We start from the raw sequence: 23980 nt of genomic DNA, 5'->3' as shown, positions 1-23980 counted from the left end.
TCATTGGTGGCGCAAGGATGGCTTTGTCTGTCGCAAGTGTTCTGGCGCATCCATGTAGATTTGCAGAGATGTGCCAGACCTTGTAAATCTGCCCCGAAGTACATACACATGTAGCTTTCTTTGCACGTGTTTTAAACACGTTGCATAGTTGCATACCAAGCTTAAAATATGACTGGTCGGTGCTCACCTACATCACAACAAATCAGAACTTGCACAGACTTGTATAGTAGATGCCTGGTTGGACTCCACTCTATATGGGCTGGGGGTCGAGCAGATCTGTAAATGTAAATGTAGTACTTGTATAGCGCACGTATCGCCGCAAGGGCATCAAGGCGCTTGTACGCATACCGCTGTGGAACCCTTCCTGGCTTTTCCCTGTGAAGTGTCCACTCCTGGGCACCCCCAGGGTGAAGCCAGGCATCCTAGCGCTATTGGGGCCGTTGTGGAGATTAAGCAAGCTATTGCCCAGAGTTGCAGAGTGGGGCCCATGATCAGAATAGGCACCGAGGCGAGAGAAAATCAGGCGAGGCGAGAGAAATATCAGGTCCGAGAGAATTATTGCGCCAAGACCCACCGAGGCGGGAATTGAACCCTGATCCCGGGCCAGACCTCTGCATCAGGGTCTGCCGCTCTACTCTTAGAGCCACACTTCTCCGTTTTATCACACAAGGATTGGACGGAGTCAGCAGCAAGACAAAAATTACGCTTATTCACAGCAGAGGTCACAAGGTATGGGCTACAGATGGTCTGTCCCTTGCAGCCCTTGTGTAAAACTATGCACAGAATGCAGCACTGCCCAGCAATAGCAAACATGGCTAATCACTGCATGGCTTCACAATAAGCCTTACAGTAATTTGTCGTTAGCCTTACACCCCTTGCGGTGCCGGGAAACCCTTATTGGGTAGCTGTGCGCCATACAAATGTAAAAAATAAATAAATAAATAAATAAATGCTGCCTACACCCATGGGCTGAGGAGCCTTGGCTTGTTCTAAGACCCATGTCTGGCATCCAATCTGAAGCTGCTCCCTTGCTGTTACAAAGCAGGAGAGCACTGAAAGGATTAGCTTGAGCGGTCAAACTCACCGCTCATTAGGAGCCTGGCGTCTATGGAATTGAGATAGCCACGCGAACTAATGAGCCTTGCAGGGAAGCCTCTAGTGCGCATGTCGGGCTGGCTAGAGAAAGGCAGCCGCCCCAACCCGACTTGTGCACAATGGGCCTAGATGCCCTTCACTCGATGCTCACCCGCTCCAGTATATTTATACTGGTGTGTGTACATGGGTGTGGCTGTCCATCAAACTTAAACCCCACCAACCCACTTCACAGCACTGATGCCCTCGGCTGCAAAACAGGCCCTTTTGTCCTATCAATATCGTGCTGCCTGTAATTGACAGTCAAAAGGCCATGCCTCCATTAGCGCTCAGGAGGGACATGTCAAGAAAAGCTCCGACCCACTATTAAATAATTGTTCTTGATGCCCCGATGTCACCCACCTGAGCATTCTTAAGCAATCCCTACATGCAGTGAAGGCAACAAGGCTAATGCCAAATGCAAATAATGCCAGGATGGTTGGGTGCCTTCTGCTCCTGCCCGTTTATTATACCAACTTGTAAGTAGTGTATACTGCCTTCCTGAGCCAGGGCATTCTCGCTGGACCTATGCTAGAGTCTCATTGCTTTTGGAGGTTTCGACCACACTTGCATTTTGTGAACCAGCAATTACAGATACCTGCATTTTTTTGCTTGTTCTTGGTACTTGGCGTGCCATTGTTTCCCTAAATAGCCTTTGTTTATCACATGCAGTTGAGAAAATTATGTACACAAACATGCCCTGCTGCCTAGATAGAAAATAATTAGACCGAACACTGGAAGATGCCTATGTCTTTTCCTCCCTTTTTTAGGCATTCGCCACAGTAACAGGGAAGATGTACAGCATGACTAAAATCATTGGCAAAACCATTAGGTCCCAAAGGCAAGATCTGTTGCTTTTGCCAATGCTTGTCTGAAAATATACCTGAGCAATCAAATGTCCGGGGACTGGACCAGAAAACTGGAGTGAATGTAGAGGATGAAAACAAAGGCAAAAGCCCTTGATTGCCCCAAAGTGAGTGGCTCTTTGCGGAAAGCCTGTGTGGCAGAGGATCACAGCGGTTCAGAGTGGAATATCACATTAGGGCAACCTATGCATAAGGATAAAAGACTGGATCAGATGGCGGTTTTATTACAGTTTGCACATTTTCCAGAGATTTGTCATGTGTAGCAGTAGGAGCTGACTTAAATGTTTGACCTAGAGCACCCAGTTGGTCCATTTTTCTGGATCCCTACAAGCTCCAATGTAGAGACTGTCACTGTGTTGGGCTTATACATTTCATTGAAGGATGTGAAGATAGGCAAATAGACAGCAAAAGGCTCAGTATCTAATTACAGGATGGTCTTCAAATTATGTGTGGTAAGATGTTGGGGGGCATGCTACTTTCCCTTGTAAACCATACAGTATTCACTTCTCCTACACCATTCCGTGTCCTACTTTCAGTATACTTTCAATCGTTCTCCTCCTCTCACCACTGGAGCTATCAACACTGCATTTTTGTTTAATTGCTTACTCTACCTTTTCAAGGCACATGGCCTCATTGACAGTTTAACACTTCAAATAAGTTGCAATTACGCTATTGAGTGCAGGCGCAAATAGGGAGGTCGGATCATATAGAACACATTTAGATCTTGTTATATGTAGGAGGTAAACACAGATCTATGTCCCAACAGAAATGGTCACAAGGATTAGACTTCTGAGCTTTATAGTAAAATGAGCATCCCTACAATTTTACCCTGATAAAGTCTGTCAGTTCAAACCTTCCTAAATTCATATGCCAAAACAGTAGTGATAATTTAAGAAATTTGGTGTGATAAACACCAATTATGCAAATAAGTCTCCATTTTCTGAGTACAAACTCTAAATGTGAGATAATTACTGCAACGAGTTGATACTACATCCTGGGGTATTGTTCTTCGGTTACAGTAAATACCTAATTCTATACTGGCCCACTCTAATCTGTGCTTTAATGAACATCCCATCGCTAGGCACCATTTTGAATTCTGTTTCTAAAAATGTAATCAGCCTAAAACCACAGTACTTGCAAAACTTTTGAAATGGTGCTAATAGAGGGGTTTGGTAATGAAAAGTGGATAAAGTTTCCAACCAAAGTGGCCTCGGCCACAACATCCTCTTTCTCCTTCCTAAGTTCCTCATATTATTTAGCACTCACAGCAAGAGAGAGAGATCTCATTACTTTAATATGCTTGTAGAGACAATTTTTTAAAAATTGAATATAGTAGGCCATGAAGTATAATACCACTAATGAATTACCTTAAATAATTAAAAAGTGCTCTAAATATGGCTTTGGATCTTTAAAATGGGAATGATGGGTGCTGTTGATAATATCTTCTACAAATAAGGATCATAGTAATAAACTTTTTCATTTAGATAGTTTTAGAATTTCAGTATTCTTTTCCTAATGAACCGTTGCTGCAGTCATGTATATAAACAATAAAATCCAGAGGAGAAATCAAAATGTCTCCTAGTTCTAACATGTGTCACAGACTAACAATAAGAAACACTTTAGTATCTCCTATTGCAACATGAACTCATTACTTTAAATCACATGCAAATTTCAATTTCTGTTACCTGTAAATAAGAATGTCATCCACTGAGCTGTTGTATTGTATCTGGTACATTCGTATTCCCGGAATGTGATGTTGTGAAGGCCACTGTATGAGGGCAGAAGATGAGGTCAGCTCAGCAACCACAACTCTTTTTTCTCGATAAGCCTTACTGTCGTTTGCAGGGACGCTCGACTTGGCAGGATTGTGTATATCCGAAAGTCCAGTCTCGCTTTCTTTATCATAACTGGTGCTATTCGCAAGATGAGGAAAAGGATTAATAACTAATTCTACTGGGCCGGTTGACTCCCCAGCAGCATTGGATGCTATGCACGTAAATGTGCCCTGGTCGGATATCAACGAAGTCAAAATATCCAATGTGCCATTCTCATAAGACATTGTCCTGGTGGTATTGGAAACCAGTTTTCCATCTGGAGAAATCCAGCGCACATACGGATCAGGGTCTCCAACTGCTTTGCACTTAAGGGAAACACTCTGCCCCTCCATGATCACCTGTCTGGAGGTCCGGTGTGTTATCATTGGGGGCTCGCAGACAAATTCTTCCTCCTTGACTGTCCAGAAATACCTGCCCATTAGTTCAGACGGCGAGGCACAGGTTTCCAGATCATCTTCTCTGTTAAGGCGCCTGAGCCAGACAAGTTCACAGTTGCAGTGTAGGGGGTTCCCCCCAAAGCTGAGAACCAGAGTGCACAAAGGTGACCCTTTGGATTTGGCACAAACTTGGATTCTGGAAAACAGTGGATCTGGAGGGATTTTTTTAAGTCTATTTGATGTCATGTCTAGCCGGGCGAGTTTGTGCAGGTTTGAAAAAATCCCTTCCGGTACGTAGTCTATGAGGTTGTGATCCAAACCCACTGAGTTGACTGTGGATAATCTCGCAACTGTCTCCCAGGGTAGTTGAATTAAATTGTTATATGACAGATCTAGGTCTTCAAGTGTTTCAATGAAATCCTCGAAGGAACCTGAGGAAATGAAGTGTAATTGATTGTTGCTAAGAATTAAATGCCTCAGATTAATTAACCCTTTCAAATGTTCTTCGCCAACGTAGGTAAGTCTGTTGCTATCCAAGTGCAGTGCATGAAGACCTTTTAGGTCAAAAAATGCATAAGGCATAATTTGACTAATGGTGTTTCTTGATAATGTCAAGTGAATAAGGTTTGTCATGTTAGCGAAATCCCTTCTTCTGAGGGTGGTGATGAAGTTATCCATTAGCCTAAGCTCAGCTGTCCTCCTGTCAATGGTAGGCGGCACAAACAAAAGGCCAGTCTGTGTGCAGAGAATAGTGTAGGAAGGAGACACATTTTGACATGTGCACCGCTTGGGACACATCATGGCTTTCACTGATGTTGTTATCATCAGTAGATAGATAGCCAGCCTTTCCATGGTAATCAAGGTGGTTAACCTAAAAAGGGAAAAGAAAAAAAATACATGTTAAGAAAAGAACTTGTGCAAAAAATAAAGCAATTCATTTCATGAAGTAATTTATGGAAAATATATAACCCCATAGGTGAGAGTGCTATAACGTTTACTTTCACGGCAGGGAGAAGGGCTAGCTTAAAAGAAATGTAGATTAAAGTTTGACGAAAATGCCTTCACCTCAACTCCTCTGGGGCAATAAAAGTGGGATTCCAAGTTAGGGAGAAAATGGCCTGATAATCCTCCCCAAAAGAGAAGTTCCAATTCAAGGGGCAATTTAGCTCTGGAGAGGCAGAAATACTTCCTAATATAAACATTTGGAGGATAAACTATGCAGGAGTCAGGGATTCCATACCGATACCCTCATGTTTCCCCCTGTGTTTCACTCTAAGATATCTGCTGCTTTAAGAAGCTGAGATCTTGGGGTGAAACATTACAACCTTCAATTCTGTTGTTGGGCCCGTCGCGATTACGGGTGATGTTAACATTGAAAATCTAGATTCGGTGCACTATCCTCTAGTACGGTGGTACTCATAGTACGGCCCTGCCATTTTTACATTGCCAGTGAGGCCCACAGTAAACACAGAAGATGACCGCAGCAGCATACGTAGTGAATACATATTAAATACGCATTCACTACTTATGCTCCTGCAGCCATATTCTGTGTTTACTGCCGCCTCTGCGACCTCACACATGGCACAGTCGGAAAGATTCCTAAAAGGCCATTTAACCCCTTCCATGCTGCCCGACGGCAGCACTACCTCGCTGGTGCTGCCATCGGCCAGTGGCCGATGCGGCCGCGCCCGTTTTTTAAAACGGCCGCACTGCCGCGAAATCGCGGAAGCAGCCAATGGGTTAAAAGTCAGCTGTAAGCGTTTTCACAGTTGACTTTTAAAGGGCATTTTAGGAAGCTTCCTGTTTCGTGTTGCAAATGATGTCCTCTTCTACGTCCTCTTCTCCCACAGCCTTTACTCCACCCACAGAGACAGACACACAGAGACACACACACACACAGACACACACACAAACACACACACACAGACACAGAGACACAAACACACAGACGCACGCAGAGACAGATACACACACAGAGACAGAGAGACACACACAGACAGAGACACACACACCGACACACACACAAAGACAGAGAGACACAGAGACAGAGAGACACAGAGAGAGAGACACCCACACACCCCCAGACAGAGACACACACACAGAGATGCACACAGAGATGCACACACAGACCCGGACACACAGAGACACACAGAGACAGAGACACACAGAGACGGAGGCACACATACAGAGATACACAGACAGAGACACACAGACGGAGACACACAGACAGAGACACACAGAGAGAGACAGAGACACACAGACAGAGACACACAGACAGAAATAGACAGAGACACACAGACAGACAGACAGACACACAGAGACAGACAGACAGGCATGTGTGTGTGTGTTGTTTCTGGTGGCTCACTGGACTAATGCATCCTCTGCAGGGGCCTGTGTTCAACCTCATGGTCACAGTTGTTTTTACTTTAGCCCCACCCTCACTAGCCTCGCCCCCAGAGGTGCAGCCCTCGGCCACAAACCACACTCTAAATTTGTCCCCTGAGATAAAGTTTGTGAGTACCCATGCTCTAGTAGAAGAAAGTAACACAAATTAAGGTAGTGACAATGGTGGGGCTGCAAAATGTAGATGCAAGTTGCAAACCTGTTAATTTCCATTAGCACTGGTTTTCAAATTAGCAGCTAAGAAAACTGCACCAGATTCCAAGTTTAACACCCAGGGGAGGGGACTATTATGCTTCTTCAGCATGACCAATGCAATGTGTGAAAATAGCGCTTCTGCAATATTTGCTCTTGTTTCTACCCAAATTATTATCCTAGCTTGGTCGCAAATGGGAGTTTGAGACCAAAACAAAACTATCTGCCCCATCGGTATTGGGGCTTTCTAAGTTTTGCCTGCAGCAATATTGGGTTGATCATACAATCTATAAAATATCAGTTTCAATGCAAAGTTCTAATGTTGCTTGATGAGTAGGAACACATAGCTGCCCGTTGAAAGCCCTACACGTTAGAGGATACAAAGTAATCATTAAATTACAAATCATCTCTGGATTGTGACTTGCAATCCTGCAGGGCCGGCTCTGGGCTCATGGCGGCCCTGGGCAGGGAGCGTAGGTAGGGGGCCCCGGAAGAGGGGTCCGGGCGGGGCGGAGCACGGAGGCCAGTGAAGAGGGGGGAGGTCAGGGTGTTTGAAAGTGGAACAGAGCCGGAGGCCGCCAAATCCCTGCCAGGGGCCGCCACGCAAATATGTATCCATCCTCAGAGGATTATTTTATTAAGGATATATATTGGCGTGGTGGCCCCTGGGGTTTGGTAGCCCTGTGCAGGTGCACAGCTTGCACATGCCTAAGGCCGGCCCTGAATCCTGTCTTCAAAATGCCACCATTTTACTGCTGGCAGTCGAAGGCAAAGTATATGTGTACAAAGGCAATGCAGAAAAGGTGCAACTATTAAATATGCTAGCTATATCATTATATTTCTTTATTTGTGGTGTAGGTCACTTACCATAATAAATATGAAACAAGCATGTGCAAACCCCATTGTCACCTGTGTTTTATTAAATTTTAATTTACACACAAATTTAATTATGTCACTCAAACTTAAAAGGAAATCCAAATTTAATGCAAGTTTAGTCGGTTTCCCTTCCGATACTATAGAAATAACTGATTTATATTCTTCTAACTCCAGCCTTAATCAACAGGTGTTTAGACCAAGTATTAGGTAACTCTTGAAATGCCTGGTATTACAGTCATATACATTCTAAACGTGTTTTACAAAAGCGAAAATTTACACAAGATACAGCTCACATATAAAATGTTGTACACCCTTTGTGTTAATGCACCATTGTATCAAAATTACAAATTCACACATCCGTTTACTCATACCACCTTTGTTGCTCATGTCGGTGAGAAAAAAGCAATCCTTCCTTGCTGTTAATCCTGGGATTATTGTATACTCCTCTGCTGCATACAGCTGCTTCTGTGGAAGGTTTTCTATGGCTGCTCATTTTGGACAGAATTTTGTAATACATTCACTGACACCGCAGCTATGCTTACAACTCTGCTCTCAAGCAACAACGCCTCTGATGTTAGTTACTCAGCCTCACCGGTATAATTATGTTCTGCAAAATTAGTTTACACTTATTTCGTGGAACAGTTATCAAAAGCAATTGATGTGCGTGCACGAGAAACATTAAAGAGAGACTAAGGGCCAGATGTAGGTAGGCAAATACCGGTCGGTAATGGCCGAAATTCGGTCATTTCGGCCGTTACCGACCGGTATTTGGAAAATGAGATGTAGGTGGGCATTTTACTGATTCGGTAATTTACCGAATCGGGATTTTAAGGAATCGGTAAATTACCGTTTCCTTAAAATACCGAATCCGTAAATTATCAATTTTGCTATGTATGGAGCACTCAAATGAGTGCTTTTCCCCTTTTAGGATTCGTTATTTACCACCAACTACAAGTTGGTGGTAAATAATGAAAACCTTGGAAAAAGCATTTTTATTGCTTTTTCAACAGTGCAATGTTGCAGACATACATGCCCTTAGGGCATGTATGTCTGCAACATGTGCACCCATACACAATTGAGGGGTGCAAAAGGGTGTCAAAGTGACACCCTGCCACCCTTCAATGTTTCCTCCTTTTACCGAATCGGTAAATACCGATTCGGTAATTGGCATTCATTCCTATGGGGCCTCCAGGCCCATAGGAATGAATGGCAATTACCGAATCGGTATTTACTGATTCGGTAATTACCGAAACTTACCGATTCGGTAATTTTTTGGGTAAAATTACCTACATCCCATTTGCCTGTTCTTAAATACCGAATCGGTATGATTCGGTATTTAAGAATCGGTAATCTGGGATTACCTACTAAATATTTTGCCCCTAGCAATACTGCTGAGAGAGACCGGAAGCTGTGAATACACAGACCAATTTCCCTGGCTCCTCCCTTTCTTTGAGAGACCAATGGTAGGCCAAACAGTGATATTAATATAACAGTGCGTCTCATATTGCTGCATGCACATTACCACATTGCTTCCTTTGCCTGATAGTTTTCCATAAATGGTGGGTCAAATGGTTACACGCAACTCCCCACCCTGGAGCTAATTTCGATGTACTCCTTTGGCTGCATTTGCAAAAAAAGTGGCAAAATAGTTGGGAAGATTTAAGCCACCTTCATCCCACAACCTTCATTTTATAAGTCTACATTTTGAGATCACATTTCAATATAAAGCTTACTCATTGATTGGAACTAATGCAACAGTTCTCCCCGTGTGCTTGGAGGATATACTGCGAAGCAGTCTGTTTACTTACATTTTTCATGGTATTCACTGAACTTTCAAGCAAACACTTGAAATACTTATAAAAGACCACTTTTCACTACATTTCCCAGAAGACATTTGGAGGATTAGAGCAGGCTTGCCAATCAGTATGCAACTCCACCCCATTGTATTTGATGCAGCCGCTGCTAGTTGGAGGGTTGGGAGGGGGGCGGGTTGTAGCAGTTTTCAGACCCTGAGGTCTGCGTCTCTGGCATTTAGAGGTATTTGACCCCAGTAACAAAAGGAATTAGCCATGTTCCCCTTACAGGGACTGCATCCGTCTGATGACTACCCAAAGTATGAAATATGCAGGTCATTGGATATATATCGCTGGCTGCGCTTACACGTCAGTACAGTATTATGAGTCCTGTGACTAAATGTATTGCTTTTCACTACATTTACCAGGATGCAGTGGGGAAGCATTGGACAGGCTTGCCAGTGAGTGTGTGTCCTCACAACAGTGATACTTAATTTCTGAGAGTTCAATGTTTTTATACATACCTATGTTACTATCGATTCATACAGCACCTTTGAAGCTCCAAAACGGCCATGTTGTGCTTCTTAGCCACACCCGTGTATACAGTTCTTCTTTGGGATTCATTTCAATTAGTAATGGCAATAAGCTCTGTGTTACAGAGAAAAACATCCTTAACTTGACTTTTGTGTTTGTATAGATTCGAGGTGAACACATAGCTGCGTGTATTCCTAACTGGCATTTTATATCTAAATATAAATAGACTTTTTGTTTTGGAGGATTATCTGTTCTATCTACCTCTGGTGCCCTCTCATGTGGATATAAATGTTTCTGAAATCATTCCATTGAAAATGAAATGTAGGTTTTAATTCCCATAGTCTGTTTATATTCAGGACCGACTGCTACAATTGCCCAGTGTGAGTAATCTAGTTCTTCAGATTATAAAATCATGAGAGAAAACTACACATTGGTCTTCGAAATGAATTTTGATCTGCTGTGCCCTCGCTAAGCGATTTTTAAACACCACAAGTGGTAGCCTCAGAACTGAAATATCCATGTCATCTGCAATTTCTCTCTCACAATCTAATATTCATGAAGAATGTCATCTTGTTCTAAGAAACTAAACAAGTAGCTGTTTCATTTTAATGTCTGTGAGAGGCAGAGAGCAAATTCTTTTTTTAAGGGAAAGAGGCTTTGAATATAGTGTTTTTTAGCGCATTGGCTATAATATTAATGGTACAATTTAAGTATTTTTCAAAGGAAGATCATTGATGATGTTTTTTAATGTATTTGAAATGTTAAAAGATATTTGGCTTCATTAAGACTTTGGAGGACACTGAAAATTCTACACTTTCTGAAGGAATATATAAATATGAAGCAAATTTGCCTACTGAATTTCCTCCACCATAAGGATAGTATTGTGAAGGGTTATCCCCAAACTGTTTGCTTCTTCCTCCTATTTTTTCCTGATCAGTACTGACAGGTCCCTAGAATAGTGCACTGTGTGTGCCCAGGGCCTGTAAATCAGATACTATTAGTGGGCCTGCAGCACTGATTGTGCCTCCCGCATGAGTAGCCTGTAACTGTATCTCAGACCTGTCTCTGCAGTGTCTGCACACAGTTTTAAACTGCCATGCTGATCTGGCAAGTGCACCCACCTGGCAGGCCCTAACCTGCCCTTTTTAGGTCTCAGCTAGCGTAGGTCTCAGCTAGCGTAGACTGCGCACATACGCAGTCTCGCTTGCGAGATTTTATGTTTTAGAGTAAGGTTTCACTGGCGTCACAGTTCATGCTAAACGGTGGCCAGCCATTGGAAAAGAGGTTCCAGTGACATACTCTTTTCTCTTTGTAATCCGTCCCATTCGGACGGACTTCCCCGACTTACTGCTGGCGTAAAAGGTTTCTTATCTTCTTTATGGGGCGAAACAGATGGCCCCATGAAGAAGATACTAAACCTTTTATGCCAGCAGCAAGTCAGTCTGAGGCCGTCCAAGTGGGACAGCAGAAAGAGCAAACTGTATGTCTTGGTGAGTGCTTGTTATAACTTTAAGTTTGTGAAGCGGGCGGGTCAAATTCCGTAGACGCTATGTTAAAGTCAGTACACAGCCGTATGGGCAGAACAGAACGTACATGCGGTGATAAATCATACGGCCTTGAGATTTTGCCTGATTCGACAATGGCTACCATGCAACACACATTTATACTGTTCTCACGAGTCAAACACTGAGGTACAGGGGCGCTGTATTTGTTATTTATATGTTATATCCTCACAATGTTATGATACAACACTACAAACGTCTATCCAATAGGCACAATGTGCCTGCAAGATAACACATCAGTATGTTCAAGAACCGCTTTTCGCTGCGAACGCTATCTCATGTGAAGCTAACGTTCATAAACCACCACCACTGGGCTCGCGCCGCCCCTGCCATGAGGCCTCCTTTCCCGATCCAAGATGGCTACCGGAAGTTAGTGGCGAGAAGTTGTTTGCACTAGGGTGCCTGGCGCATTCCAGGAGAGGGGAAGGTGTGTGGGAGGGGCGGGCGCGAGATGGCGCGTGCCGTGCCTGGAGAGGAGCGGGGCGCACAAGACTCGGGGACATGCTCTTCTCCATCCCAGAGACCAAAACGAGCAGCGGGGGGGGTGGATCCTCCTACGTGGTGAGTGATTGTGTCCCCGAGTGCACCCTGTGCCTCTCACCCCTCTTCTTTACTCTGTTCCCTTTCACCCGACCCATCTCTGGCTGTCCTGCTGTCTGTCCGCGTGTGTTGTCACCCTCGCCTTTTGTGTCCAGCTGGCGTTCCTCCTTTTTATCATACTGCATCACTCGTGCCTGTCACCCCTCTTCTTACTCTGTCCCCCATCATGTCGGTACATTAGCATCCTCCTGTCTGTACCCTCACCCCTCTGTGGGGCCAGTCTCCCTCTATGCCCGCTGCCTGTACCCTTACCCTCGACATGCCTCCACCCCCGGTACCCACTCAATGCATCCCCTTTACCCACTTGCTTTTATTTTCAATGGCCCCTGTTTGACCTGGTTGCACCTCTTCTACTGCCCGTGCCACCCCTTCCCTTTAAATTCTGTAGCCCCAATGTCTCTATAGCCCCCTTGGTGGGGTGCCCCCTGTGCTGTCAATGCCACCCCGGCCTTTACACCAATTCCTCGCGCAGCTGTTACAACACTATCCTACCTGCCGGTAAGACCTTCCTACCCATCACCCTGCTTTGCCCCTTACCCTCCATTTTGCTTGTCTCACTTTTCTCCTTCCTGACTCTCCGATCTGCACCACCTTACCCTTCGCTTTCCTACCCGGATCACTGCCCCCTCCTGCCTGTCCAATCCCCACAACACGCATTGCTGATGCCCTCCTGCCTAACAGCTCTACGGTGCTGCTCCCTGAACCCCCCCTTGTCTATACAACCCTACTTTACCAGATCACCCTGCTTCTGTATCCCTCTGCATCTATCAACTCTGTACTGTTCACTTTCCTGCCTATACAACCACCCCACAAGCTTCACTCCCTGTACATGCCCAGATTCCTCTAGCACCCTCCTGATGGTCTATTCCACCTTCCATGCCCTTTGCACTCTGCTTGCACTGCCACCCTCACTCCAGTACCACCACCCTCTCTCCAGCACCACCACCTTCTCTCCAGCACCACCACCCTCTCTCCAGCACCACCACCCTCCTTCCAGCACCACCACCCTCCTTCAAGCACCACCACCCTCCTTCCAGCAACACCACCCTCCTTACAGCACCACCACTCTCCTTCCAGCACCACCACCCTCCTTCCAGTACCACCACCCTCCTTCCAGTCTGTGCCATTTATATTCTCCTCGCAGTACCCTCACCCCACAGTGCTTGTGCCAGCCTTCATTCCTACTATTAACCCCTGTCTCTTACTTGTGCCACCCTTCATTTGCTCTATATGCCCGTCTGTTACTTGGCCATATTACCTTGCTCTACCGTGTCTGCACCACCCTCAACCTGTCATTCCACCCAGCAAGCCGCCATTCCCTTTGTGACCGTGCACACATCCCATGTGCCAATTTTCATCACTCGACCGCCCTATTCGCTACACCACTGCCCCCCCCGCCATGACCCCTTTGCCACCCCCTCCCTTTTCCGGATGTTCACATTGTTTGCACCCTCACGTTGTCACACCTGCGCCAATCCACCAGTTCACCCTCTGCAGGGAGGCCCATCTTTGACCCATCTCTGTTAAAGTGCAGCAATGATGACGATAATTAACCTTAATTTCCAAGGAGAGAGTTGTGTGACGTCGCCTAGTTGAAAACATTTCTAGCTATAAGTTAGAGTGAGGAAATCGCAGTTTCTCTTCAGTATATATGCATATTTCGTTAGCCCCTGGCTACTTTAGGTGGAGTGTTGTTGCCTTCTTTAGATGCAGTTTTGCGGTGGCCTCAGCTGCTGAAAAATGTCGGACTTGTGGGTTAGGGAAGTTGTAGAGTGATTCATATAGCCTGCTCTTGTGTTCTAGAATGAACCTTTGTCCCAGTCCTTGCTCGCGTCCGTTTTTAGGTCGAGCCTGTCCCATTCCGCAGGAATGGATAGGCTCGAATTCATGTCGGCAAAATCCTCGTGAAACTAAGGGCTTTCAGCTGGCGTTTTGTTTACGTTCACGTGAACCACGTGACAGCAAGCTCCTTCGTGCACGAGCTTGCCTGAGCCTTCCGCCTATCAGCTTGCCAGTTCTCCTCCCCTAATTATTCACTTCACTCCCACATCAAAGCCTCAGCCTCCCTCCCATGCCATTTGCTTCCTAACCAGCCTGCCTCGCATAATTGCATCAGACATGGAAGGAATGCGCCCTCCGAGACGTGCATTTCTCTTCCCCCCCCCCGGGTATTTTCTTTGGAAACAACAGACAACGTGTACACTATTTCAGCATATTCCAAGTCTGCAGTTTTAACTACCAGTCACCACGTCAGATTTTACTTTGTTGTTTTTTGCAGATTTATATAGGCGAACTCGACCCGAAGGTGCAGGAGCGCTTTTCATGAGCACTAGTTACGTTTGTTGTTTAAACAGTCGAAAGGTGGATTTACACAAGCAGAACTGTGCGTGCACTTCACTAAATCCTCGAATACCCCTGCGTGGTGACTGTGCCATTTGAACACGTTGTTAGATTCAGAGTGCAGAGTGCAGATTCAGAGTGCAGAGTGCAGATTCAGAGTGCAGATTCAGAGTGCAGATTCAGAGTGCAGATTCAGAGTGCAGAGTGCAGATTCAGAGTGCAGAGTGCAGATTCAGAGTGCAGATTCAGAGTGCAGAGTGCAGATTCAGAGTGCAGATTCAGAGTGCAGATTCAGAGTGCAGATTCAGAGTGCAGACTCAGAGTGCAGAGTGCAGATTCAGAGTGCAGAGTGCAGATTCAGAGTGCATATTCAGAGTGCAGATTCAGAGTGCAGAGTGCAGATTCAGAGTGCGGAGTGCAGATTCAGAGTGCAGAGTGCAGATTCAGAGTGCAGATTCAGAGTGCAGATTCAGAGTGCAGATTCAGAGTGCAGAGTGCAGATTCAGAGTGTAGATTCAGAGTGCAGAGTGCAGATTCAGAGTGCAGATTCAGAGTGCAGAGTGCAGAGTGCAGATTCAGAGTGCAGAGTGCAGAGTGCAGAGTGCAGAGTGCAGAGTGCAGATTCAGAGTGCAGATTCAGAGTGCAGATTCAGAGTGCAGATTCAGAGTGCAGAGTGCAGATTCAGAGTGCAGATTCAGAGTGCAGAGTGCAGATTCAGAGTGCAGATTCAGAGTGCAGAGTGCAGATTCAGAGTGCAGATTCAGAGTGCAGATTCAGAGTGCAGAGTGCAGATTCAGAGTGCAGATTCAGAGTGCAGAGTGCAGATTCAGAGTGCAGATTCAGAGTGCAGATTCAGAGTGCAGAGTGCAGATTCAGAGTGCAGATTCAGAGTGCAGATTCAGAGTGCAGATTCAGAGTGCAGAGTGCAGAGTGCAGATTCAGAGTGCAGAGTGCAGATTCAGAGTGCAGAGTGCAGATTCAGAGTGCAGAGTGCAGATTCAGAGTGCAGATTCAGAGTGCAGAGTGCAGATTCAGAGTGCAGATTCAGAGTGCAGATTCAGAGTGCAGATTCAGAGTGCAGATTCAGATGGCACAGTGCAGATTCAGAGTGCAGAGTGCAGATTCAGAGTGCAGATTCAGAGTGCAGAGTGCAGATTCAGAGTGCAGAGTGCAGATTCAGAGTGCAGAGTGCAGATTCAGAGTGCAGAGTGCAGATTCAGAGTGCAGATTCAGAGTGCAGAGTGCAGAATCAGAGTGCAGAGTGCAGAGTGCAGAGTGCAGATTCAGAGTGCAGATTCAGAGTGCAGATTCGAGTGCAGAGTGCATATTCAGAGTGCAGAGTGCAGATTCAGAGTGCAGAGTGCAGATTCAGAGTGCAGATTCAGAGTGCAGATTCAGAGTGCAGAGTGCAGATTCAGAGTGCAGAGTGCAGATTCAGAGTGCAGAGTGCAGATTCAGAGTGCAGATTCAGAGTGCAGAGTGCAGATTCAGAGTGCAGATTCAGAGTGCAGATTCAGAGTGCAGATTCAGAGTGCAGATTCAGAGTGCAGATTCAGAGTGCAGATGCAGAGTGCAGATGCAGAGTGCAGATTCAGAGTGCAGATTCAGAGTGCAGATTCAGAGTGCAGAGTGCAGAATCAGAGTGCAGAGTGCAGATTCAGAGTGCAGAGTGCAGATTCAGAGTGCAGATTCAGAGTGCAGAGTGCAGATTCAGAGTGCAGATTCAGAGTGCAGAGTGCAGATTCAGAGTGCAGAGTGCAGATTCAGAGTGCAGAGTGCAGATTCAGAGTGCAGATTCAGAGTGCAGAGTGCAGATTCAGAGTGCAGATTCAGAGTGCAGAGTGCAGATTCAGAGTGCAGATTCAGAGTGCAGAGTGCAGATTCAGAGTGTAGATTCAGAGTGCTGAGTGCAGATTCAGAGTGCAGATTCAGAGTGCAGATTCAGAGTGCAGAGTGCAGATTCAGAGTGCAGATTCAGAGTGCAGATTCAGAGTGCAGATTCAGAGTGCAGATTCAGAGTGCAGATGCAGAGTGCAGATTTAGAGTGCAGATTCAGGGTGCAGATTCAGAGTGCAGATTCAGAGTGCAGATTCAGAGTGCAGAGTGCAGATTCAGAGTGCAGATTCAGAGTGCATATTCAGAGTGCATATTCAGAGTGCAAATTCAGAGTGCAGAGTGCAGATTCAGAGTGCAGAGTGCAGAGTGCAGATTCAGAGTGCAGATTCAGAGTGCAGATTCAGAGTGCAGAGTGCAGATTCAGAGTGCAGATTCAGAGTGCAGATTCAGAGTGCAGATTCAGAGTGCAGAGTGCAGATTCAGAGTGCAGATTCAGAGTGCAGATTCAGAGTGCAGATTCAGAGTGCAGAGTGCAGATTCAGAGTGCAGAGTGCAGATTCAGAGTGCAGATTCAGAGTGCAGAGTGCAGATTCAGAGTGCAGAGTGCAGATTCAGAGTGCAGATTCAGAGTGCAGAGTGCAGATTCAGAGTGCAGAGTGCAGATTCAGAGTGCAGAGTGCAGATTCAGAGTGCAGATTCAGAGTGCAGAGTGCAGATTCAGAGTGCAGATTCAGAGTGCAGAGTGCAGATTCAGAGTGCAGAGTGCAGATTCAGAGTGCAGAGTGCAGATTCAGAGTGCAGATTCAGAGTGCAGAGTGCAGATTCAGAGTGCAGAGTGCAGATTCAGAGTGCAGATTCAGAGTGCAGAGTGCAGAATCAGAGTGCAGAGTGCAGAGTGCAGATTCAGAGTGCAGATTCAGAGTGCAGATTCAGAGTGCAGATTCAGATGGCACAGTGCAGATTCAGAGTGCAGAGTGCAGATTCAGAGTGCAGATTCAGAGTGCAGAGTGCAGATTCAGAGTGCAGAGTGCAGATTCAGAGTGCAGAGTGCAGATTCAGAGTGCAGAGTGCAGATTCAGAGTGCAGATTCAGAGTGCAGAGTGCAGAATCAGAGTGCAGAGTGCAGAGTGCAGAGTGCAGATTCAGAGTGCAGATTCAGAGTGCAGAGTGCAGATTCAGAGTGCAGATTCGAGTGCAGAGTGTATATTCAGAGTGCAGAGTGCAGATTCAGAGTGCAGAGTGCAGATTCAGAGTGCAGATTCAGAGTGCAGATTCAGAGTGCAGAGTGCAGATTCAGAGTGCAGAGTGCAGATTCAGAGTGCAGAGTGCAGATTCAGCGTGCAGATTCAGAGTGCAGAGTGCAGATTCAGAGTGCAGATTCAGAGTGCAGATTCAGAGTGCAGATTCAGAGTGCAGATGCAGAGTGCAGATGCAGAGTGCAGATTCAGAGTGCAGATTCAGAGTGCAGATTCAGAGTGCAGAGTGCAGAATCAGAGTGCAGAGTGCAGATTCAGAGTGCAGAGTGCAGATTCAGAGTGCAGATTCAGAGTGCAGAGTGCAGATTCAGAGTGCAGATTCAGAGTGCAGAGTGCAGATTCAGAGTGCAGAGTGCAGATTCAGAGTGCAGAGTGCAGATTCAGAGTGCAGAGTGCAGATTCAGAGTGCAGAGTGCAGATTCAGAGTGCAGATTCAGAGTGCAGAGTGCAGATTCAGAGTGCAGATTCAGAGTGCAGAGTGCAGATTCAGAGTGCAGATTCAGAGTGCAGAGTGCAGATTCAGAGTGCAGATTCAGAGTGCTGAGTGCAGATTCAGAGTGCAGATTCAGAGTGCAGATTCAGAGTGCAGAGTGCAGATTCAGAGTGCAGATTCAGAGTGCAGATTCAGAGTGAAGATTTAGAGTGCAGATTCAGGGTGCAGATTCAGAGTGCAGATTCAGAGTGCAGATTCAGAGTGCAGAGTGCAGATTCAGAGTGCAGATTCAGAGTGCAGATTCAGAGTGCATATTCAGAGTGCAAATTCAGAGTGCAGAGTGCAGATTCAGAGTGCAGAGTGCAGAGTGCAGATTCAGAGTGCAGATTCAGAGTGCAGATTCAGAGTGCAGAGTGCAGATTCAGAGTGCAGATTCAGAGTGCAGATTCAGAGTGCAGATTCAGAGTGCAGAGTGCAGATTCAGAGTGCAGATTCAGAGTGCAGATTCAGAGTGCAGAGTGCAGATTCAGAGTGCAGATTCAGAGTGCAGATTCAGAGTGCAGATTCAGAGTGCAGAGTGCAGATTCAGAGTGCAGAGTGCAGATTCAGAGTGCAGATTCAGAGTGCAGAGTGCAGATTCAGAGTGCAGAGTGCAGATTCAGAGTGCAGATTCAGAGTGCAGAGTGCAGATTCAGAGTGCAGAGTGCAGATTCAGAGTGCAGAGTGCAGATTCAGAGTGCAGATTCAGAGTGCAGAGTGCAGATTCAGAGTGCAGATTCAGAGTGCAGAGTGCAGATTCAGAGTGCAGAGTGCAGAGTGCAGATTCAGAGTGCAGAGTGCAGATTCAGAGTGCAGATTCAGAGTGCAGAGTGCAGATTCAGAGTGCAGAGTGCAGATTCAGAGTGCAGATTCAGAGTGCAGAGTGCAGAATCAGAGTGCAGAGTGCAGAGTGCAGAGTGCAGATTCAGAGTGCAGATTCAGAGTGCAGATTCAGAGTGCAGATTCAGATGGCACAGTGCAGATTCAGAGTGCAGAGTGCAGATTCAGAGTGCAGATTCAGAGTGCAGAGTGCAGATTCAGAGTGCAGAGTGCAGATTCAGAGTGCAGAGTGCAGATTCAGAGTGCAGAGTGCAGATTCAGAGTGCAGATTCAGAGTGCAGAGTGCAGAGTGCAGAGTGCAGAGTGCAGATTCAGAGTGCAGATTCAGAGTGCAGAGTGCAGATTCAGAGTGCAGATTCGAGTGCAGAGTGCATATTCAGAGTGCAGAGTGCAGATTCAGAGTGCAGAGTGCAGATTCAGAGTGCAGATTCAGAGTGCAGATTCAGAGTGCAGAGTGCAGATTCAGAGTGCAGATTCAGAGTGCAGAGTGCAGATTCAGAGTGCAGATTCAGAGTGCAGATTCAGAGTGCAGAGTGCAGATTCAGAGTGCAGATGCAGAGTGCAGATGCAGAGTGCAGATTCAGAGTGCAGATTCAGAGAGCAGATTCAGAGTGCAGAGTGCAGAATCAGAGTGCAGAGTGCAGATTCAGAGTGCAGAGTGCAGATTCAGAGTGCAGATTCAGAGTGCAGAGTGCAGATTCAGAGTGCAGATTCAGAGTGCAGAGTGCAGATTCAGAGTGCAGAGTGCAGATTCAGAGTGCAGAGTGCAGATTCAGAGTGCAGATTCAGAGTGCAGAGTGCAGATTCAGAGTGCAGATTCAGAGTGCAGAGTGCAGATTCAGAGTGCAGATTCAGAGTGCAGAGTGCAGATTCAGAGTGCAGATTCAGAGTGCTGAGTGCAGATTCAGAGTGCAGATTCAGAGTGCAGATTCAGAGTGCAGAGTGCAGATTCAGAGTGCAGATTCAGAGTGCAGATTCAGAGTGCAGATTCAGAGTGCAGATTTAGAGTGCAGATTCAGGGTGCAGATTCAGAGTGCAGATTCAGAGTGCAGATTCAGAGTGCAGAGTGCAGATTCAGAGTGCAGATTCAGAGTGCAGATTCAGAGTGCATATTCAGAGTGCAAATTCAGAGTGCAGAGTGCAGATTCAGAGTGCAGAGTGCAGATTCAGAGTGCAGATTCAGAGTGCAGATTCAGAGTGCAGAGTGCAGATTCAGAGTGCAGATTCAGAGTGCAGATTCAGAGTGCAGATTCAGAGTGCAGAGTGCAGATTCAGAGTGCAGATTCAGAGTGCAGATTCAGAGTGCAGATTCAGAGTGCAGAGTGCAGATTCAGAGTGCAGATTCAGAGTGCAGATTCAGAGTGCAGATTCAGAGTGCAGATTCAGAGTGCAGAGTGCAGATTCAGAGTGCAGAGTGCAGATTCAGAGTGCAGATTCAGAGTGCAGAGTGCAGATTCAGAGTGCAGAGTGCAGATTCAGAGTGCAGATTCAGAGTGCAGAGTGCAGATTCAGAGTGCAGAGTGCAGATTCAGAGTGCAGAGTGCAGATTCAGAGTGCAGATTCAGAGTGCAGAGTGCAGATTCAGAGTGCAGATTCAGAGTGCAGAGTGCAGATTCAGAGTGCAGAGTGCAGAGTGCAGATTCAGAGTGCAGAGTGCAGATTCAGAGTGCAGATTCAGAGTGCAGAGTGCAGATTCAGAGTGCAGAGTGCAGATTCAGAGTGCAGAGTGCAGATTCAGAGTGCAGATTCAGAGTGCAGAGTGCAGAATCAGAGTGCAGAGTGCAGAGTGCAGAGTGCAGATTCAGAGTGCAGATTCAGAGTGCAGAGTGCAGATTCAGAGTGCAGATTTGAGTGCAGAGTGCATATTCAGAGTGCAGAGTGCAGATTCAGAGTGCAGAGTGCAGATTCAGAGTGCAGATTCAGAGTGCAGATTCAGAGTGCAGAGTGCAGATTCAGAGTGCAGAGTGCAGATTCAGAGTGCAGAGTGCAGATTCAGAGTGCAGATTCAGAGTGCAGAGTGCAGATTCAGAGTGCAGATTCAGAGTGCAGATTCAGAGTGCAGATTCAGAGTGCAGATGCAGAGTGCAGATGCAGAGTGCAGATTCAGAGTGCAGATTCAGAGTGCAGATTCAGAGTGCAGAGTGCAGAATCAGAGTGCAGAGTGCAGATTCAGAGTGCAGAGTGCAGATTCAGAGTGCAGATTCAGAGTGCAGAGTGCAGATTCAGAGTGCAGATTCAGAGTGCAGAGTGCAGATTCAGAGTGCAGAGTGCAGATTCAGAGTGCAGAGTGCAGATTCAGAGTGCAGCGTGCAGATTCAGAGTGCAGAGTGCAGATTCAGAGTGCAGATTCAGAGTGCAGAGTGCAGATTCAGAGTGCAGATTCAGAGTGCAGAGTGCAGATTCAGAGTGCAGATTCAGAGTGCAGAGTGCAGATTCAGAGTGCAGATTCAGAGTGCTGAGTGCAGATTCAGAGTGCAGATTCAGAGTGCAGATTCAGAGTGCAGCGTGCAGATTCAGACTGCAGATTCAGAGTGCAGATTCAGAGTGCAGATTCAGAGTGCAGATTTAGAGTGCAGATTCAGGGTGCAGATTCAGAGTGCAGATTCAGAGTGCAGATTCAGAGTGCAGAGTGCAGATTCAGAGTGCAGATTCAGAGTGCATATTCAGAGTGCAAATTCAGAGTGCAGAGTGCAGATTCAGAGTGCAGAGTGCAGATTCAGAGTGCAGATTCAGAGTGCAGATTCAGAGTGCAGAGTGCAGATTCAGAGTGCAGATTCAGAGTGCAGATTCAGAGTGCAGATTCAGAGTGCAGATTCAGAGTGCAGAGTGCAGATTCAGAGTGCAGATTCAGAGTGCAGATTCAGAGTGCAGAGTGCAGATTCAGAGTGCAGATTCAGAGTGCAGATTCAGAGTGCAGATGCAGAGTGCAGATGCAGAGTGCAGATTCAGAGTGCAGATTCAGAGTGCAGATTCAGAGTGCAGAGTGCAGATTCAGAGTGCAGATTCAGAGTGCAGAGTGCAGATTCAGAGTGCAGATTCAGAGTGCAGAGTGCAGATTCAGAGTGCAGAGTGCAGATTCAGAGTGCAGAGTGCAGATTCAGAGTGCAGAGTGCAGATTCAGAGTGCAGAGTGCAGATTCAGAGTGCAGATTCAGAGTGCAGAGTGCAGATTCAGAGTGCAGATTCAGAGTGCTGAGTGCAGATTCAGAGTGCAGATTCAGAGTGCAGAGTGCAGATTCAGAGTGCAGATTCGGAGTGCTGAGTGCAGATTCAGAGTGCAGATTCAGAGTGCAGATTCAGAGTGCAGAGTGCAGATTCAGAGTGCAGATTCAGAGTGCAGATTCAGAGTGCAGATTCAGAGTGCAGATTTAGAGTGCAGATTCAGGGTGCAGATTCAGAGTGCAGATTCAGAGTGCAGATTCAGAGTGCAGAGTGCAGATTCAGAGTGCAGATTCAGAGTGCAGATTCAGAGTGCATATTCAGAGTGCAAATTCAGAGTGCAGAGTGCAGAGTGCAGATTCAGAGTGCAGATTCAGAGTGCAGATTCAGAGTGCAGATTCAGAGTGCAGATTCAGAGTGCAGAGTGCAGATTCAGAGTGCAGATTCAGAGTGCAGATTCAGAGTGCAGAGTGCAGATTCAGAGTGCAGATTCAGAGTGCAGATTCAGAGTGCAGATTCAGAGTGCAGATTCAGAGTGCAGAGTGCAGATTCAGAGTGCAGAGTGCAGATTCAGAGTGCAGATTCAGAGTGCAGAGTGCAGATTCAGAGTGCAGAGTGCAGATTCAGAGTGCAGATTCAGAGTGCAGAGTGCAGATTCAGAGTGCAGAGTGCAGATTCAGAGTGCAGAGTGCAGATTCAGAGTGCAGAGTGCAGATTCAGAGTGCAGATTCAGAGTGCAGAGTGCAGATTCAGAGTGCAGATTCAGAGTGCAGAGTGCAGATTCAGAGTGCAGAGTGCAGAGTGCAGATTCAGAGTGCAGAGTGCAGATTCAGAGTGCAGATTCAGAGTGCAGAGTGCAGATTCAGAGTGCAGAGTGCAGATTCAGAGTGCAGATTCAGAGTGCAGAGTGCAGAATCAGAGTGCAGAGTGCAGAGTGCACATTCAGAGTGCAGATTCAGAGTGCAGAGTGCAGATTCAGAGTGCAGATTTGAGTGCAGAGTGCATATTCAGAGTGCAGAGTGCAGATTCAGAGTGCAGAGTGCAGATTCAGAGTGCAGATTCAGAGTGCAGATTCAGAGTGCAGAGTGCAGATTCAGAGTGCAGAGTGCAGATTCAGAGTGCAGAGTGCAGATTCAGAGTGCAGATTCAGAGTGCAGAGTGCAGATTCAGAGTGCAGATTCAGAGTGCAGATTCAGAGTGCAGATTCAGAGTGCAGATTCAGAGTGCAGATGCAGAGTGCAGATGCAGAGTGCAGATTCAGAGTGCAGATTCAGAGTGCAGATTCAGAGTGCAGATTCAGAGTGCAGAGTGCAGAATCAGAGTGCAGAGTGCAGATTCAGAGTGCAGAGTGCAGATTCAGAGTGCAGATTCAGAGTGCAGAGTGCAGATTCAGAGTGCAGATTCAGAGTGCAGAGTGCAGATTCAGAGTGCAGAGTGCAGATTCAGAGTGCAGAGTGCAGATTCAGAGTGCAGATTCAGAGTGCAGAGTGCAGATTCAGAGTGCAGATTCAGAGTGCAGAGTGCAGATTCAGAGTGCAGATTCAGAGTGCAGAGTGCAGATTCAGAGTGCAGATTCAGAGTGCTGAGTGCAGATTCAGAGTGCAGATTCAGAGTGCAGATTCAGAGTGCAGAGTGCAGATTCAGAGTGCAGATTCAGAGTGCAGATTCAGAGTGCAGATTCAGAGTGCAGATTCAGAGTGCAGATTTAGAGTGCAGATTCAGGGTGCAGATTCAGAGTGCAGATTCAGAGTGCAGATTCAGAGTGCAGAGTGCAGATTCAGAGTGCAGATTCAGAGTGCAGATTCAGAGTGCTGATTCAGAGTGCAGATTTAGAGTGCAGATTCAGGGTGCAGATTCAGAGTGCAGATTCAGAGTGCAGATTCAGAGTGCAGAGTGCAGATTCAGAGT

General features: G+C 46.4%; 1 protein-coding gene across 1 annotated transcript in view; it reads right to left on the bottom strand.

The window, feature by feature from the left end:
• The window catches only part of LOC144781932 (leucine-rich repeat and fibronectin type III domain-containing protein 1-like protein), a 568434-nt gene that overhangs the window by 131177 nt on the left and 413277 nt on the right, over positions 1–23980 (bottom strand). Inside the window, exon 3 of the mRNA XM_078661018.1 lies at positions 3683–5080. Within this exon, the coding sequence (XP_078517144.1) occupies positions 3683–5061 (1379 nt within the window). The 5' untranslated portion in view covers positions 5062–5080. The remainder of the gene's footprint in view (positions 1–3682; positions 5081–23980) is intronic.

This window comes from Lissotriton helveticus, chromosome 9 (assembly GCF_964261635.1).
Source record: "Lissotriton helveticus chromosome 9, aLisHel1.1, whole genome shotgun sequence".
NCBI lineage: Eukaryota > Metazoa > Chordata > Amphibia > Caudata > Salamandridae > Lissotriton > Lissotriton helveticus.
This window is presented reverse-complemented; position numbering and strand designations above follow the sequence as displayed.